The 19,122-nt window shown below is 37.0% G+C and overlaps 1 protein-coding gene across 11 annotated transcripts in view; it reads left to right on the top strand.

The window, feature by feature from the left end:
* The window catches only part of DST (dystonin), a 497,583-nt gene that overhangs the window by 431,514 nt on the left and 46,947 nt on the right, over window positions 1-19,122 (top strand). For all 11 annotated transcript variants that reach the window (XM_078447031.2, XM_078447029.2, XM_078447030.2 and 8 more), the window contains 8 exons: window positions 7,038-7,157; window positions 7,368-7,475; window positions 9,484-9,702; window positions 13,349-13,552; window positions 14,743-14,974; window positions 15,861-16,087; window positions 17,977-18,099; window positions 18,230-18,331. In XM_078447031.2, coding sequence (XP_078303157.2) covers window positions 7,038-7,157; window positions 7,368-7,475; window positions 9,484-9,702; window positions 13,349-13,552; window positions 14,743-14,974; window positions 15,861-16,087; window positions 17,977-18,099; window positions 18,230-18,331 — 1,335 coding nt within the window. The remainder of the gene's footprint in view (window positions 1-7,037; window positions 7,158-7,367; window positions 7,476-9,483; window positions 9,703-13,348; window positions 13,553-14,742; window positions 14,975-15,860; window positions 16,088-17,976; window positions 18,100-18,229; window positions 18,332-19,122) is intronic.

The raw sequence follows: 19,122 nt of genomic DNA, 5'->3' as shown, positions 1-19,122 counted from the left end.
GAAGTAGCATCTTTTTGTTGCTTTCTTTTTGTTGCTTTCTTTCTCTAATTGCAAATTGAACCAAATGAGCAATGTGGAAATAGGGGGAGGCACTTTCCCTTAAAAGATGTGCAGACTTATAGCCTGAATTCACACCATTGTGATTGTTTTAACCTCAGAGCAGTTCATTGTCCTTTGCCTCATATTAATATGCACAATTGTCAGAAGTTGCTAAAATGTGTGTATTTCACGGGATCTGGGAATCCCAGACACTCTTCAACAGTTCTTTTTTTTTTTTTTTTTTTTAATTTTTTTTTAACGTTTATTTATTTTTGAGACAGAGAGAGCATGAATGGGGGAGGGGCAGAGAGAGAGGGAGACACAGAATCGGAAGCAGGCTCCAGGCTCTGAGCCATCAGCCCAGAGCCCGACGCGGGGCTCGAACTCACGGACCGCGAGATCGTGACCCGGGCTGAAGTCGGACGCTCAACCGACTGAGCCACCCAGGCGCCCCCACTCTTCAACAGTTCTAATTGCTTGGCTTGAGTGGCCATAATGACCCTTTTATATTAAAGGCACGTAGGTTGGTGATTTGGGTGCAATTAAAATAAGCAACTCATCAGGTCATTAGGAATCAGCCTTGGAAAAAAAATAACACCTGTTTGTTTCTTTTAAAGAACTAGTAGGAAACTTCCCCCATGGAAGTGAGATTAGTTTAGACCCTCCAGGTGTTGGGGGTGGGAAAATATGGGCTGTGTTATGAATAATGCAAAGCAAAATGGAAGGAAATGCTAATCAAGGAAAAGTGATAAGATCCTCAGCCAGGGGAAGGGAGTAAAAGGATGTCCTTGAAGTTAAGGTTCACTTATCATTTTGCCTTTCTTAAGCCTCTATTTCCACTTAAAAGAAACCCTCTAGATAAACACAAAAGTAGTTTGTCAGAGACTGGAGAAATGTTTAAGAAGTTAAAACCTAGTATTTATTGACGGTTGTGGTATATGAGCCATTTTTGGTGAAATTGCATGCATATTTTGAGTTCACGAAGCCTGACCTGTATACGAGCACCAGTGATAGGGCAACTAGCAATGCAGTCTCTGGGGTCAGACCACCTTGGTTTGAGTCTCAGCTCCAACAGTTACTAGCTGGGTAAGCCCTGGTAAGTCAGGTAACTTTTCTCTACCTCAGTTTTCTCAACTGTAAATGGAGTAGATGGTAATACCCAGATGATGCAGTTGTTGTCAGGATTAGAGAAGATACTGCATGTGAAGCACTTAGTGTGTTCAGTAAAATGCTGGCCATTATTGTTTTAGAGCGTTTTTCAGGAATAGAGATAACCAATTAAAATGTCTTTCACTATTAGGGTGCCTGGCTGGCTCAGTTGGTGGAGTGTGCGACTCAATCTCAGAGTTCTGAGTTTGAGCCCCACGTTGGGTGTAGAGATTACTTAAAAAATAAAATCTTTAGCGGTGCCTGGGTGGCTCAGTTAAGCACCCGACTTTGGCTTAGGTCATGATCTCATGGTTCGTGGATTTAAGCCCCACATGGAGCTCTGTGTTGACAGCTCAGAGCCTGGAGCCTGCTTCGGATTCTGTGTCTCCTCTCTCTCTGCCCCTCCTCTGCTTGTGCTCTGTCTCTCTCTGTTTCTCAAAAATAAATAAACATTAAAAAAATTTTTTTAAATAAATAAAATCTTAAATGTCTTTCACAGTCTTGTTGGAAATTTCTGAAATACTGGTTCTACTATAATAAGAGTTATAGTAGGTCAGTGGTTAGATTCCACTGATAAAACCTAGTAGAATATTTCCTAGAATGCAATTATGGATGGTAATATTATCTACAATTTATTTGAAGTCAATTTCTGCTACTTGAGTGAGCAGTAAACAAGTTTATTAAAATTTGGTCTAATAAACTGGTTCTCCATATTGTTCACATTGTAAAATAAGCAGCCTTTATGGTCTATTAGAAATGTACACATATAGTCATTCGAAAGTTTATAGGTGTAAATAAAATGCCTTGCTTCCCTGTAAATTGCTTAATGAAGACCCTGGGGCTATTCCATTTGTTGCTAAACAATAAATATTTGCTAATTTAATTAAAAAAATCTCAAAAGACAGGAGGGAAATTTCTGCTTGCAGTCTTGTTTTCTTTTAGCAGAGCAAATATTTGCTTTGGTTGAAGAAACAGTGTTTTAGTTTCAGCTTTCCATTTTGGCAACTTAGATGGTATCCCCATACTATTTTTCACTGGAGTCTTTTTTTTTTTTTTTTAAGAGAAAGAGAAATAGATTTAAACTAATATTAACACTAACAGGCTGACTTTATTTACTAGGACTGTCATATAAGTGCTGAAAATTGCCTGATCACAAACAAGCGGGGTGGTTTGTCACTTTGTTTTTTCAGGGACCAGTAGAGGAAAAAAGTCATTACTGTTAAATTTTATTCAGATATCTTGCAGCACTTGCACTCAGGTACAAAGGCCTGGACTGTTCTGCCCAGTTTCACATTTGTTAAGGGAATCACATAATAAAGTTTTACCTTGAAGTTTCATCGTATATATCTTGAAAGTGAATAATCTAACCATGAAGGCTCTTCTACTTGTTTTTCATGAGGATTTCTTTTTTCTACATTGAAGCTCCTGAACTAGTTGAAATTTTTTCCTTTCCTTTTCTTTTTTTTAAATTTTACTTTTAAGTAATCTCTACCCCCAACATGGGGCTCAAACTTGAAACCCCGAGATCAAGAGGCACATGGTCCACTGACTGAGGTAGCTAGCCAGGTGCCTTGAAATCTTATCTTTTCTTTTCTTTTCTTTCTTTTCTTTTCTTTTCTTTTCTTTTCTTTTCTTTTCTTTTCTTTTCTTTTTCACATTGGTGAATAATTGCTAATGAGTAGTTCCGTTTGAAACTAATATAAAAATTACTGAACCAGATTAAGATACAATTTTTCATATGGTCTTTCATATGGATTCTTTTCTGGAAGCCACATTGTTCTGGTTTGTCCCAGTAGCAGAAAAAGTAACGAATCAATGAAAAAAAAAACATTTATTAACACTACTGTCTGCAAACCAGGAGCCTTTTCAATAAGTTTTATGAAAAATGTGGCTTCGCTAAAAAAATAATGTATAAAGTTATGGGAAATACAGGAAAAATGAGTAATTCTGTTTGAATGTATAAATGTACACACAGTCATTTTAGAAGTACTGCCCTTATAAAGGAGCTCACCCCACTCTGTGGACTAAAACTCTGAATTTCTGTCTGAAACAAGTTCAGCATATCATTGGTCCTCTTAAATGTGTGACACTTGAAGGACAGCCCAATGTGGCAAATGTGTTCCAATCTGCTGTCCAGACACTATGTTAGTCTTAAAGCAGCCTGATTTTGCATCGTGTTTGTTTGTTTGTTTGTTTGTTTGTTTGTTTGTTTTGGTAGGTATTGGTTTCTATCAGATTTTATTCAGGCAGCAGTTTAAAGGTTGTTAAGGAAAGGTCTGTTAAGCCCTATCTCCTCCTTCATATCCTTATGCAATTGAGTTGTTTTTTTGTTTTTTTTGTTTTTTGTTTTTTGTTTTTTTACACCTCTATTGTATTCCTGGCTGGGACCCATTAGTTACATGATTACTAAATTTTTCTTCTATCTGAACCATTGACTAAAAGAAACTGACCTGCAAATGGCATCAGTATTTATTTACTCATTCATTATTTGGCAAAGGTGAAAACAAGTGGGTTCATGATATATAGGAAAAAACTATAATAATTTATAATATTATTAAGTATTTTTCACTTCTATAATTTGTTATTCTTTCTTTGTGAGATGGAAAGTGTAACATTACTCTTAATCAGTGCTATTCAAGTCTGTGCCAGGTTACTGCTGGCAGATTATTTCCTTATAATTAAGGGAAGTCCACTGATACACTTGGAAAATATTATTTAAAAATAAATTGTACCCCATGGTGATGAGGGTACAGAAAAACTTGCCTTGTGGCTGTATAAATCAGTATATCCTACCTGAAGGACAGTTTGGCAGTATATTATCTAAAAGGAAAATGTGAACCGGAGCTCACACAGAGGTTATCCACACAGACCTTTTGTTGTTGTTTGTAATTAACTTTTATTAAGATACTTGTAGATTCACATGCAATTGTAAGAAATAAGATAGAGACAGTCACATTGTACCCTTTACCCATTTTCCCCAGTGGTGACGTTTTGCAAAAGTATAGTACAGTATCACAGGCAGGATGTTGATGTCGATGCAGTCAAGATACAGAACATTTCATCACCGTAGGACTACCTCATGTCTCCCTTTTATAGCCTCCCACCTCTGCTCCCTCCTTAACTCCTGGCAACCAGAAGTTATTTCTGCATTTCTGTAATTTTATCATTGTTTAAAATATTTGAGGGTTTTTTTTTTTTCCTACAATCTCTTTCTCTTCTCCTTCTGAGACTCCAACAACAGGAATGTTAGATCTTGTATTATAGTTCCACAGGTCCCTGAGGCTCTATTGATTTTTTTTTTTCCTCCAGTCTGTTTTCTATTATTCAGCTTGGGTAATTTCTGTTGTTGTGTCTTTTGCTTCACTGATTCTTTCCTCTGTGCCCTTCATTGATCTCATCCTCTGACCTTATTTGTTATTATATATTTAACTTCTAAAATTTCCATTCGGTTCTTTATATATCCTCTTTTTTTGCTGAGGATTTTTGTTGCTAAGGCCTTCTGATTTTTCACATTCATTTCAGTGGTGTTTAAAATTGCTCATTAAAGCATTTTTATCATTGTTCCTTGAAAATTTTTGTCAGACAGTACCAACATTTCTGTCATCTAGGTATCGGCATCCATTGATGATCTTTCTTTAGTTCAGTTGGAGGCCTTGGTTCTTGCTGCTAACTTAGGAGTTTTGGGTCGTAATTAAACTTTCTGTTTGGACTGGCCTCCTCAGGCACCACTCTGGCCGAAGAAGCTGGGGGTACTGCCGGGTACAAGCAGAGGTCTACGTTCCCCACTCAGCCTCTCGTGACACCTGACATGGGTGCTCCTCATCTCTGCCGGCTGGGAGTGGGGATTAGACCTCCAGCTGTCGGAGCAGTCTTTTCCAGCAGCTCGGTGAAGGTGGCTAAATTAACCACAGAGCCGTGGTGAAAATCCTGACTCTCCACTAGGCCTTCTCTGAACCACCCCGGAGGAGATAGGGAGGGGCAATTCATGACTGCTTGTGGGGGCTCCCCACATGATCTCCACTGATACTGTGGGCAGGAGCTTTGTTACTGGCCAGTGGCACCGAAAGTTGCATCTCCCTATTTGGCCTTCTCTGACATCACCCTGGCAACAGTGCCAGCACCTTGATATGTAGGCTCATGAGCGCAAAAATGTAGGCCTTCCTTGGCATGAGTGTGGGTGAGACCACAGCCTTTTTTCCTGTGGAGTCTAGACAGAGTGGTTATCGTTTAAAAGTTCTGTGTCTTGCTAGGATGCCCCTTTCCTGGTCATCTGGCTGAGGGGGCAGACTTCTCTTGGGGTTTTGTCTGTGCCTCTTGGTGTTTCCGGGTTCCATTTTCTCCAGTGTCCAGTCTAGGACGTGTGAGGCAAGAAGAAAACCCAGAGAATTCACCACTGTGTTGTTCCCCGGGCGCCAAGGTCCACAGCAGTTGTGCTGTCTTCTGTCTCCTTTCACAATCTTATGCGTGTTTCGTATGTAACGTGGGCGTGTATGTAACGCCTGGGGATTTGTAGGTGTGCTTACGAGGAACAGGGAAAGCACATCTCCGTCTTCCCGTGAGTCTGCATTGTGTCGCAGAGTGTTTTAGAAGTATGAATTATTTTCTAACCTAGTATCTTATCTCTACTCTTCTCTCTCGTCACTTATATATCCCCTGCTCTCATCTAGATTTCCAGATTCTCTTGAAAAATTAAAAGTTCTGGCAGTACTGTAACTGAGTGCTTGCAATGTCTGTTTCCCATTAAATCTTCCAACTAAGGCCAATGTTAGTTACCATTTACCGTTGGTGCTTGTGGGAGCACTTTGCTCATTTATGATACCTGCTTGGTTCTAGAAGGCATCGGGTTCTGTCTCATGCAAGGTAATGAAGAAGTTCATGCTCTTTGACTTGGTAGTTAACTTCTAGGAATCTACCCTGAAGAACTAATTGAAGATGCCAGCAGAGATTTATATTTATTACAGGTCTGTTTATATAATAGCAAAAAATGCAGTGTGCCTAAATGAAAATATCCACGTATGCTAGAATACAATGATGTTATTTAAAATTCACATTTCAAAGAATATGACATAGGAAATGTTCATAATAAATGAAAGAGCAGGATATGAAACTGTTTATACAGTATTATCCCAGACTTTTATAAATCTTTTTCAACTTCTGGAATAAAATTCACTAAAATACCAACAGTATTAACTCCAGGTTTTAATTTTCTTCTGTATATTTTTCTGTACTTTATGAATTTCTACCATGAATTATTGTTAAGGTCAGGAAAATAAAACCTCGTAAAATATTTAAGAATGCTCTTGGAAGTGAATTATTAAATGAGATATAAAAAATTTTACATGAGACATTTGCAGGTATACTCTACATACGCAATCATACTTTGCACATACATTTATACACACATAGTATGATAAATAAATGGGAATATTTCATGAGTTTTGCTAGGAATCTTATACGTCAGTAGTGGAGTGCTGTCTGCATACCATATGGATTAAAGTGATGAATGCAGTGATTGAAAGATGATACCCACTTTCTTAGCTGTTTAATTTGGATAGTAGTCTTACGGAGGAAATTCTTATAACAACCAAAAAGAAGGTAACAGACTTAGCTGTCCCAGAATAATTAATGCCATGTTACAGATTCAATGTGTTTTAAGAGCGTGTGTTTAATTATTCTGTGGGAACTTCTCCTTTATAACTTGAGTCATTACCATGAATTATTTCAGGATGCCATGAAGAGATAAGCTCAAATTTTCCACTTGTGTAATTAGGATATTTTAAAAAATCTTAGGTATTTTTCTGGCACCAGTTACAGGAACTTACTGACCTAATTATTCATCTTCTGTTTAGTTTGACCAAGCAGCTGATGCTGAATTATCCTGGATTACTGAAACTGAAAAGAAATTGATGTCTCTGGGTGACATCAGGCTTGAGCAAGACCAGACCTCTGCTCAGCTGCAGCTTCAAAAGGTGAAGAAGTACATTTCCAGTTATATCAAAATTGCTTGTTAACGTGCTCCAATCTAGAACGTGGGATTGCATGATTTACTTTACAAGACCCTTTTAGTGTAACTTGGTATTTTTAACTACTTTGCCTGATTGTTTTCATTTTAGTCACACAGCCTCTCTCTCTCTCTCTCTCTCTCTCTCTCTTTTTATCTTTATTCTGGTAAATCACAGAAATTCACCATGGAGATTTTGAGACACAAGGATATTATTGATGAGCTTGTCAAATCTGGACATAAAATCATGACCACATGCAGTGAAGAGGAAAAGCAATCAATGAAGGTATAATCTTGTCTGTGTGGCTGCTGCTGAGACCCTCAAATAAATGGCATGTATTGAGTGCTCAGTCCTAGAGCAGCACATTTTCTTTATCCACAGCTGCCATTTGGACATCTGAATCATGAGATTTAAATAAGGCATTTTTTCAAGCTTACAGAGTAAAAGTAAAAGGAATATTCCTTAAGGGAATCACCCTGGGGACACTTTTTTTAATAGACACTAAAGCTATTAAAATTTGCATCCTTGAATAACTGGCACACGTTAAACATTCAGTTAATGTTAGCTGTATTATTGCCATTATTATCGGTATAAATTATCACTCTATATGTCACCTGTTGTCTGTATGCTTCAAAATATATGGTTCTGTTTAATGCTGAAATCCATTCTGTATAAAATTTTGGTAAGCTGTACAGGAGAAAAATGAGCTGAATAATTAAGAAAGCATCTGGTTTCTAGACTTCTAATGATCCTTTAAATTGATGGAAAACCAGTCACAAGTAAAAATGTTTAGTTCAATTCACATTCAGACATCTCAGCAGTCTAAAGAAATTAATGTATACTAATGCTTCTGATAGGAAACTATCCCATAGCAAAAAAAAATGTGCAAATGTTTATGCCTAAGATTACACTTTAAATAGTATGCATTGGTTTCAAGGTGTACCGTGGACAAAGTAATAGAATGTAACTGTATATTGATACTACTTTTATTTATTCTGGCAATTTACTTATTTATAATTTAATCTTTCCTTTATTATTTTTATAAAGACTGACATGAAAAATAGAGATCATCATGAAATATTTTCTGTGTCATTCTGTGGTTTATTAGATTCCTGTTGTGCTTTATCTTCTGCTATTAGTTTATGATGTAAATTTATACCGTAATCTAGATCACTATGATCACCCCATAAAATACAGTGTATAGTATAATGTTCTACTCTGATTGTAATATGTGCAATTAATTTTGCTAGCAATTCCTCTTATAACTTTACTTGTGAGAGGGAGTCTTTACTTTTGGCCAGAAAGTAATGTTAATGTCGCTAGACTCATATGAGACTTGTTTTCTAGCCCAGAAGGCCTATACGACCTAGAAGGATAGTTGAAGAATTTGGCTTATTATGTTTGGAGAGCTCATTGTCTTTTTCATAAAAACCTGAATCTGTTTATTTATTATATTTTGGGTTTTGTCACCTAATATTTCTGACGGGGGGAAGGGGGGTGCTTGTTCTCTGTCATTAAACCCATGATTTTTGATGACAATATAAAAACCTGTTGTGTGGATATATCTTGATCTCCAGTTGTACTTTTATGGTTCCACATTTTTGCTATTTTTTACATATATATGTGAAAGGTTTTTTGTTGTGGTAAGATACAACATCAGCATAGAAGGGATTATTATTCAGCCTTAAAAAGGAAGGAAATCATGCCTTGTGCAAAAATATGGATGAACCTGAAGGATCTTTATTTTTCTTTTTAAGATTTTATTTTTAAGTAATCTCTACACTCAACGTTAGGCTCCAACTTACAACCCTGAGATGAGGAGTCAGATGCTATACTGACCAAACCAGTGAGGAGCCCCCAAAGGGTCTTTTTAAATTTAAAATGAATGTTTATACATAGAAATAGTTACAATCTAAATACATTTTAAAATTTTTAATTAATTTATTATTGAGAGAGAGCAAGAGCATGAGCATGTGAGCAGGGGAGGAGCAGAGAGAGGGAAAGACAGAATCCCAAGCAGGCTCCACACTGTTAGCACAGAGCCTGATGCAGGGCTCCATCTCACGAACTGGGAGATTGTGACCTGAGCTGAAGTCAAGAGTTGGATGATTAACCAACTGAGCCACCCAGGCGCCCCTAATCTAAATAGGTTTTAAGGATTTTTTTCGTTTAACATACATCTGTGAGTGCCTGCTTTGCACTAAGCATATAGTGCTAGAAAAAACATTCTGGAGTATATGTGCTGTTTGGCCTGTTTAGCCAGCTAAGCACATTTCATTATCTTATTTTCTAGAAAAAACTGGACAAGGTGTTGAAGAACTATGATGCCATCTGCCAGATAAACTCAGAGAGGTATCTACAGCTAGAACGAGCACAGTCCCTGGTTAACCAGTTCTGGGAAACATATGAAGAACTTTGGCCATGGCTGACAGAGACACAAAGAATCATCTCTCAGCTTCCTGCCCCAGCCCTCGAATATGAAACTCTAAGACAACAGCAGGAAGAGCACCGGGTAAGCTGGGTATTAAAGAGAATGTTGTATTCCCCATTGAAAGAGAACCACGATGGTTATGCTGTTTTTCTAGTATATGTGCTGCCAAAGTGAGCACTGGGATGGTGTTTTTTAAATGCAGTTAGATGTTTTACATTATTTGGGGGGGGGGGGTTTTAGCAATATTGTATTCTGGTCTGCACAGTTGCTTACCTCATATTGCTCACCTGTTTTCCAGGGTTACAGTGAGAAAGACTCACGTGGGGAGGCCACATTGTGTATGTCATTAATTACATCCCAGCTTTCCTAGAATAGTATGAAGTATAAGCCATCCTGGTACAAAAGCAAAGTGCTCATTTTTAAATGTTAGCGAAATAAGCTTTTTGAAGTAGTTTGAATTGATGCATGTTGAATTGCTTTTAATTTACATATGTCGACTAAGTTTTATACTTAATATGTATTGGTTGGAGACCTCTAGAATATAAGCAAATGGTAGAAATACATCAAAGCGGCATCATACAGACAAGGCCATTGAGCTTGGAGGAAATTGACAATATGACAGCGTGTCAAAACACAAATAATGTAAAAGCTAAGTCAGTGAGAAGGGAGAATGCTAAAGGTGCAAAGACAAGTTGTTTCCCCATTTTTTTTTTAACCTTATGTGCATGGAACTCTTTTGATGTTTGTTTTTGCTCCTATAAGCGTATACGATTAAGCTAGAGAGTATATTTACATCTACAAATATATCATGTTTTAAACATAAATAAAATGGCATTATGAAGCCCTCATTTCAGCAGCTACTTAAATATTAACATGGCTTAAAATTTTGCAAGGGTTTGAATGAGAGAGAGGGTTCAAGACTGTCAGAAAAACTCTGAAGTTGTTGCTGTCATGGATGTGTGAACCTAGTTGCTGTCTCCCAGATCTATACAAGATGTACTCTGAGATTAATCATGCGTGTGTGCAAGTGTGCGCATGTGTGTGTGCACACACACAGGAAGACTTTAACTCAGTGGTGTATTACATCATTGTTTGAAGAATGTGCCACCCTTATTTTGTTTGTTTACTTTTTTAATGTACCGGCACTGAAGAATATCCCTAAGCGTTTGTTTAGAAGGGCTTTAGTCAACACTTTAATGCAAAATGGAAATTTTAAGTTCTATCTAAAGCAGCAGGAGAAAGACCTAGAAATTATGTAGAATTGAATTTAATTTTGGTATAAAGGTTTCTTCGTGGCAGAAATCCTGATGCCTATCCACTGAATAAGTTTTAATATAAAATGTTAACGTGGATTTCTTCAATTCTGAGGTGAGATTTGAGCAGCTGTGTTTCTGTCATAACATCAAATAATGGAATGAGATTATTATTGAGTTATTACTGAATTTCAAAGTGGAATTAATTTTCCCTTTTTAGCATAATCTTTCAGCCCTTAAATGTACAGTTTTATGTATAAAGGAACTACAAAACTTTGTAGCTGAGTCTTCAAATTATTCAACTAAATTATTCATAATATTTACAGCCTTGTAGAACAGCCTTTCTTTTGCAGCTCCACAGCCTTATACTCCGCTGTATTTGTTTGGGAAGATCTTCTAGTTCGTTCTGATCAGGAATGAAAAATGGCTCCAAGAACCAGTTATTATATGGTAGATACATTGAGGTCACACTCATTATCTCCATTTGACTCGACCCTTATGGCAGTATGTTGCCAAGAATCATTTTGTTACATATGAGGCAGAAGACATCACCCATTGGGCCCTTTCTCCACACACACACCCAAGTAGGCATCTGGTAGTACCAGATGTTTAAAAAAGGAATGGTCTGAAAAAGGGTCATCTCATTACTTCCCAAACTAAGGAGTTTCACAGTGGTGCTACACAAATGAGATCTACCTACATGCTAGGCAACTGGGGACATCTCAGCAGAGATCTCTCATATTACCTGAGAGTCTCTTGATAACTCAGAGTGTAAACTTGATTTACCAACATGCCTTGTAGAGTACTGAAACCAGAACGTGTGTAACACATTGCTTTTTTGTGAGATTGTTTATTAGCTGTTACTACCATTCCTTAAGGCAGCATGAATAGATGATCTCATAATATGAAACAAAAATAAGAAAATCTCAGCCTGGACCACTCAGGAGCTAGATCACAGACATCCTTATGAGCAGCATGTTAGATTAGGACCAACCCCTTCTTTTTCTTTTAACGGAATTTATGTCTATTTAGCTGTTTTTTAAGAGTTTGGAGACCATATTCAGAAAAGCTTCAAAAATAGCATTGTATTCAAAAATACATCATTGTAAATTTTAAAAAATAAAAAAATAAAATTAAAAATAAATAAATAAAATAAAGGATTAAACCTTGAAAAAAAATACATCATTGTTAATGATATGCCAATTTCCTTAATAATTTTCAAAATAATTTATATGACTGATTTTAGTGAGCACTTTCAATAAGTATCTAGATATGTGGCTATCTTGGCGATTCTTCTTGATGAATGATAGAAATTAAAATGTTTACAGGAGAAGATTGGTAGCTTTCTCTAGACTGTCTTTCCTGAATATAATTTCTCTCAGAGAAGTTTTTGTTAGGGGCTAGGTAGCAAATAATTTGGAGATAAACCTTCTGGTGAGGACAAGAAGCTTCTGATTAAGGATCCTAATCACTACTGTGGTACAAATGGAAGGCTCCTCAATGCTGCAGGGAGGCTACCCTAAGAGAGACCTGAAGCAAAGATGGGTGTAGCTTTGGATCTGGTCCATGAACCACTGCTCAGTGGAGGCTCTGGGTTCTACGGAGTATAGATATTCTAGATTTATTTGTCTTCCTAGAAGGAATGGGGCTCCATTACACACCCACTTATTGGCATAAATATCATTGTATCTCTTGATTAGATGACATTATGCAAAATATTTCATGTGTCATATATTTTTCTTTCAACACACCTTACCAATAATGCTCAGTATACAGACATGTCTGATAGATTGATTACCCTGTAGCCTTTAACATTTTAAAATACAGATGGATTTATTCATATGTGTATATTATAGGTATCACATATATACATATAATGGAGTCATACTTGGGTATATGTAATGTAACCTATATATACACATTTTATATTGGTTTAAATATATACATAACTACAATGCCTTATGGCCTTATATCCTCTTAACTTTTTCTCTTGGCATTATGTCTGCCTTCTGCTGAACTTCTTTCCTTTTCTTTCCTTCCCTTTCTTCCTTCCTCCCTTTTAAAGAATTTTTGCATATATCATGAGTGTACAGAAAGGGACACCGAGAGTTATGGCTTAATCTCTATAGGTTGGGGACATAGTGAGTTCATAATTCTTTATGTAATATGACCCTTGTCAGAGTGTGTACTGCTCTTGATAGGAAATGCATAATGAACTGGGATTCATTATTTCACTCAACGAGCAGTTTTGTACGTACCCTTAAAGAGACTTTGACGTGACCAGACTATTGTTTATTCTTTGTGTCAGGGGCATCTCTTGCTGGCAAGGAGCAGTATGAGCCGTCCTGTGTTAAATGCCTTGTGATGGGAAGGGTGTTTGGAGTTTCTTGCCAGCTGGATGCATTGGGCATGTAGACAGCTGTAATATGGAAGTGTGACCCTGAGATACTGAGAAGCTGTTTGGTTTGTTATAGCAACTGCGAGAGTTGATAGCCGAACACAAGCCTCATATAGATAAGATGAACAAAACTGGGCCACAGTTACTGGAATTGAGCCCAGGGGAAGGCTTTTCTATCCAAGAGAAGTACGTGGCAGCTGACACCCTTTACAGTCAAATTAAAGAAGATGTCAAAAAGCGAGCTGTGGCATTGGATGAAGCTATTTCTCAATCTACTCAGGTAATCATTTATACCAGAAATATGACTGAGTTCGTTTAAATGGCAGAGCATGGAAAAACATTTTCTTGGATCTCCTGATTAAATTTGAACCAGAATTATTTCACTACATTAAATCTGAGTATTGAAGTTTTTGCCTCTCAAAAGGGGTATTTGCTCGGTCCAATCCTTATATTTCTCTCTGCCTGCTTGCAGATACAATACAAAATAATATTCAATGCCTTAAAAAACATACAACTGACATCACTGTTCAAATATTTAATTAAGTGTCCATCTAAAGTAGAATGGAATATTTGCCACTGGGAGAGCTAAAAGAAAAGTGCTATTATCATTATTAATGAGACACTCCCATGAAGGCAATAAGAAGAAAGACTGTGTAGACTGAATTAGAAGGAAACAATATAGAGTTGGAAATTCATGTTTTTCTTTTTTTGAAAATACCTGTTTTCAAGAAGTTGAATTGGAAATTACCTACAGATTTTCCATCTGCACAGTTGGTCTTTTGTTATTATATACACTGACAGTGGAGTGGGCCATTTTTCGTAATCCTGAATGATGATTCTTTTAAAACTGAGGAGAGTGTAAAATCCATGACTGAACAAGGTTTTATGACTTTGCTTTATTGCCCATGGTACCTTTGCAAACAAAACTTTAAAATTCTTTCATGAATCTGATTATGTGTTTGACCATGAATGGAGCTCAAACTTCTGTTCTGTCAGGGAGGTTTTTGTTTGGTCTCATTTTTTAACATTTTTCAGTTCAGAAAATTTAGAACTTAAGAAATTCATGTATTCTAATAAAAAATGTTCTTGAATCTTACATTTAATAATATAACGTTTTTAGGATGTCAAAATAATGAGTACAGATGAATAAAACAGTTTTGATAGAAAAACACACAGCTTATTGGGCTTAATTTTTAAAATTAATTTGAATTATGATAAAATGAGGCAACAGGTAAAATGCTGATGTCAGCTAGTCCAATTATATATTAATGTATGCTGTTTCTTTCTTTTTTTAACGTATACTGTTTCTTAACGAATACACTCATTTGGGTAGATATGTTAACAAAGTAGCTAAGATTTAATTCTTGATTGTGACATTAACTATATGGGGTTTTTTTTGTTTTCATTTAAATATGACATTTGATATCACAGGTCATTTCCCCATAAATGACCCCTTTGATTCACTTCTAGTTCCATGACAAGATAGACCAGATCCTTGAGAGCCTGGAACGCATCGTGGAGCGTTTGAGGCAGCCGCCTTCGATCTCAGCTGAGGTAGAGAAGATTAAGGAGCAGATCAGTGAGAATAAGAATGTGTCAGTAGACATGGAGAAGCTACAACCATTGTATGAAACACTTAAAAAGCGGGGAGAGGAAATGATTGCGAGATCTGAGGGCACTGACAAAGACATATCTGCCAAAGGTAATACTTTCAGAATAAGGAAACAACTGAACTTTACCTTTAAAATAATTCTAAATAATTCTAAACATTTAGAATTGTCCTGGTGTTTACGGACGGTCCAATGGCATAACAAAATGCCAGATTTTAGAAAAGGTACTACCATTGGGGTTGAAGAGCTATGTACATAAATCCCTTGTTAATGTTTTTCTGTGTTACAAAGTGTGCCATTATGCAAAAGCCATGTGTTCTTTGGGACTTCTAAACCAGTTGTTTAAAGCATGATGCTAAGGGACAAATCTAGGTTTTGTTTTTGTTTTTTTTTCTCATTACTAATTACACACTACTTTTTATAATGCGTACAACAGACTGGGTATCCTGTAGCCACAGAAATGGCAACCACGACCTTAGCCAGCCATCTTAAAGATAAGAGCTGGGGGTCAAAAGGAAGAGTACATACATGGATTAGTGGAAGTTTATAAGGTTACTCTAGAAACAAGCCCAAAATACATATCCTACATTGTTATATTCCTGATACTGAACAGACATCAGTATTTTTGATTTGGAGAGCTTAAGTGGTTATTTCATTTTCTTTGGAATGAAGGTCAGCCTTGGTGAACTTCAAACTTGGTAAACTTAGGTCTAGTCTGAGCTCACTTACCCTTGAGTGTCTACTTTTGTCAGAAAGAGCCTTGGTTCAGGAGGAGTAGGATACCCTGAGAGCTTGCATTTGTCTAGAATATGCTGTATTGGGCCTAGTGATACTCACTAGACTGTGGTCAACTAAAATTGGGTCCAGTTTTAGATACTTAGCAAATTGAATCACTGTTTCTGTGTAAACTAAAACATTCTGCTTTATTGCTTAAATGAGGCTAACATATTGCCTTTTTGATACTATTTTGTGCCGTAGCTGTTCAGGATAAGCTTGACCAAATGGTTTTCATTTGGGAGAACATACACACACTTGTGGAAGAAAGGGAAGCCAAACTACTGGATGTAATGGAATTAGCAGAAAAGTTCTGGTGTGATCACATGTCATTGGTCGTAACCACTAAAGATACACAAGATTTCATCCGGGATCTGGAGGATCCTGGAATTGATCCCTCAGTAGTAAAACAGCAGCAAGAAGCAGCAGAGGTAAGCAGAAAATCTCCTTTAAAGTTAAAAAAAAAAAAAAAGTAAGTTGTAATGAAACCTGGATTCCCTTGGTAAATATTCGGAATTACTCTATTACAGTTTATATTTGGTTCCAAAAGTAGAATGCATAGTGATATAGTAGGAACTAGATTATACCCACATATTTCACTGAGAGAGTATGTATTTTTAAAGTTTCCCTTCATCTCAACTCCTCCTGCCTTATTTCAGGCCCTTGTTCCCTCCGTTTTTGGCTTCTGAAGTAATCCATAGTGGTATCCCTACCTGCAGAGTCTTTTTCCTTGCCCGACTTCCAACCTTGTCCTCTCTCTAGATCTACTCTTACCGTATCGCCACTCAGAACCACTCGGAGGCATCCACTGCCTACAGAATGAAATCCAGACAGCCGATAGTAGTGTCCTGGCCTTTTACATCCCAGCATAGCCCATGCCTGTGTTTTCAAAGCCATTTGGTTGAGTGCTGCTCCTTTATTAGAAAGTGGCTTCCCCTGACACTGCGGTGTGCTCTTTCTAGTCTCTGTTATCTTTGCGGATTAGTTACCTCACCCTCATATGTTCCTACCACTCTTCTGGCAAATCCCACTCAAACTTCAAGGGTCATTTGGGTTGTAAGCCTTCATGAAAAATCTTTTCTTGCATACTTAGGAAAGTTTGTCTGTGTTCTCATAATGCTGTCCTCATGCAAAAGACTCTACACATAGTATAACTTATTGATTATATCTCTCTTTTTCCTAATGGACTTCGATCCCCTTGAGTGGAATAGCCCTATTTTTATTTATATCCCCAATGCCTAGTTTGGGCTTGGTTTATGCTTATTAAATGTTTCTTGAGTGAATAAATATATTTAACCAAGAAGATTAAAGCAAAAGTAGTACACTGCATTTTTCTATTTTTTTTTTGTAGTTTATAAGTCCTAGGGAAATGACATAATAAGCTAGATTATCTTAAATCTACTAACATTGTTAATTTGTTAGAAGTTTTTGAACTCGTGCTTTACTTTTGGTTATTTAAGTTCTATTCTTAACAACTTTAAAATATACAATGCAGTATTATTAACTACAGTCACCAAGCTATACATTGCTTCCCATGACTTCTTTTTTAACCAATGGAAGTTTATACCTTTTGACCCCCTTCACCCATTTGTCCCACCCACATCCCCTGCCTCTGGCAACCACCTATCTGTTCTCTGTATCTGCAAGCTTGGTTTGGTTGTGTGCATAGGGATAGGAGTACTTTAGATTTTTTTTTGTTGTTGTTGTTGTTGTAGATTACTCAACCTCTATTTTAAATGTATATTGCCAGGGCATCTGGGTGGCTTGCTCACTTGAGCGTCTGACTCCTGAATGCAGTTCGACTCATGAACCCAGGTTCGTGAGTTCGAGCCTCACATCTGGCTCTGCACTGACAGTACAGAGCCTGCCTGGAATTCTCTCTCTCTCTCCCTCTCTCTGCCTCTCCCCTGCTGATGCTCTCTCTTTTCTCTCAAAATAGATTTTAAAAAACTTCAAAAAAATAAAGAAAAATATAAATGTATATTGCCCAAACTATTTTGTTTCAAAAACAAAATATATCTCTACACTTTTCATTGTTATTGATATTTAAAGGAGCTTGTTCTGGTATTTGTTACGTAGAACTAATTCTTTAAATATTGTTTTTAGAATAAACATGTTTATTACAAAGGATGCTGTTTTTCTTTAAAATATTTCTTCTTTCTTATTCAAAAAAATTGATTGCAGAAAGAAAAGAAGAAGAAAATAAAATTGATCATAATCCCACTTCCTAGAAATAACTATAATTAATGTCTCTGTGTCCATCTTTTTAGTTCCCGTGTGTTTTTGCTTAAAACTCTGAGGCTGTCATTTCTTATTCTAGGCCATTAAGGAAGAAATTGATGGACTACAGGAAGAGCTGGATATAGTTGTCAACCTGGGTTCTGAACTCATTGCTGCATGTGGGGAACCTGATAAACCCATTGTCAAGAAGAGTATAGATGAGGTACAGCTAGTGTATTTCCTACTCTCATCAAAATGCTTTTTTAAAAAAGATTTTGTTTAAAGCATATTTGGAAGAAATAGTTGCAAACTTAATAAATGACACTAAAAGAGTTCTGATATTTATATTGTAGTTAAATTCAGCCTGGGATTCTCTGAATAAGGCTTGGAAAGACCGGGTGGACAAACTTGAGGAGGCAATGCAGGCTGCCGTTCAGTACCAGGATGGACTACAGGTAAGGGCGTTCCGGCGTGTCTCCTGGGAGGAGAATCGGGCTGACTGACGCGTGCAGATTTACACATTGACACCACCCCAGCACAGCAGATACATGTGCAGTAGGCTCACCTACTTCAGTGTATGTTTTGCCTTTTGGAAGGTATTTCTGACACTGGATAGATGTGTAGATTTATGCACACATCTCACTACATTTTTATACACACAGTGCAATTTACTTTGAAAAGAAAAATTTTGATTTTTGGAAAATGTTAATGGTTCCACACCAGACTGAAATGAGAGCTGAATCGGAGTTCTCTTCTAAAGTTGAGTGGAGTAAGATGAAAGGAGTAAACACTATCTAAAAATATCCCTGAGTTTAACTAAAGTCAGGAGTAAAAGAGATTTGATTTGAAGCCAGTGTTCCCCGTTGAACTAAAATAGATTTCTGTTTCATTAGGTCATAATCTGTTGTATAAAATGTTTTTCTTCCTTTCCATCCACGTAATTCCTTTTCACGGTTGTTTTTCACACCCCTTAACGGTTCTCATTCAGTTTATTAACCATGTTTTAAAGTTTCCCTTTTCATATGAAAAATTGTCTTGTTGGTGGAGGCCAGCTCAGGGACATTTCTCTCCTTACCTTCTTCAGCTTTATTCCATTTCCTAACAGGCTGGCCAGTGTTGAATCTGTCAACCCTCCTACCGTATGGAAAAAGCCCTTCTGAGTATTTCCATAACACCAAGTGAATATTATTTTTAAAGCTCAGATGAGAACATCTTTTCCTTTTTATTATGCCATTCCATTTCTATA

The sequence above is a fragment of the Panthera onca genome, chromosome B2 (genome assembly GCF_046562875.1).
Source record: "Panthera onca isolate mPanOnc1 chromosome B2, mPanOnc1 haplotype 2, whole genome shotgun sequence".
NCBI lineage: Eukaryota > Metazoa > Chordata > Mammalia > Carnivora > Felidae > Panthera > Panthera onca.
Note: the sequence above shows the minus strand (reverse complement) of the source record. Positions and strands in the feature narration are given on the sequence as shown.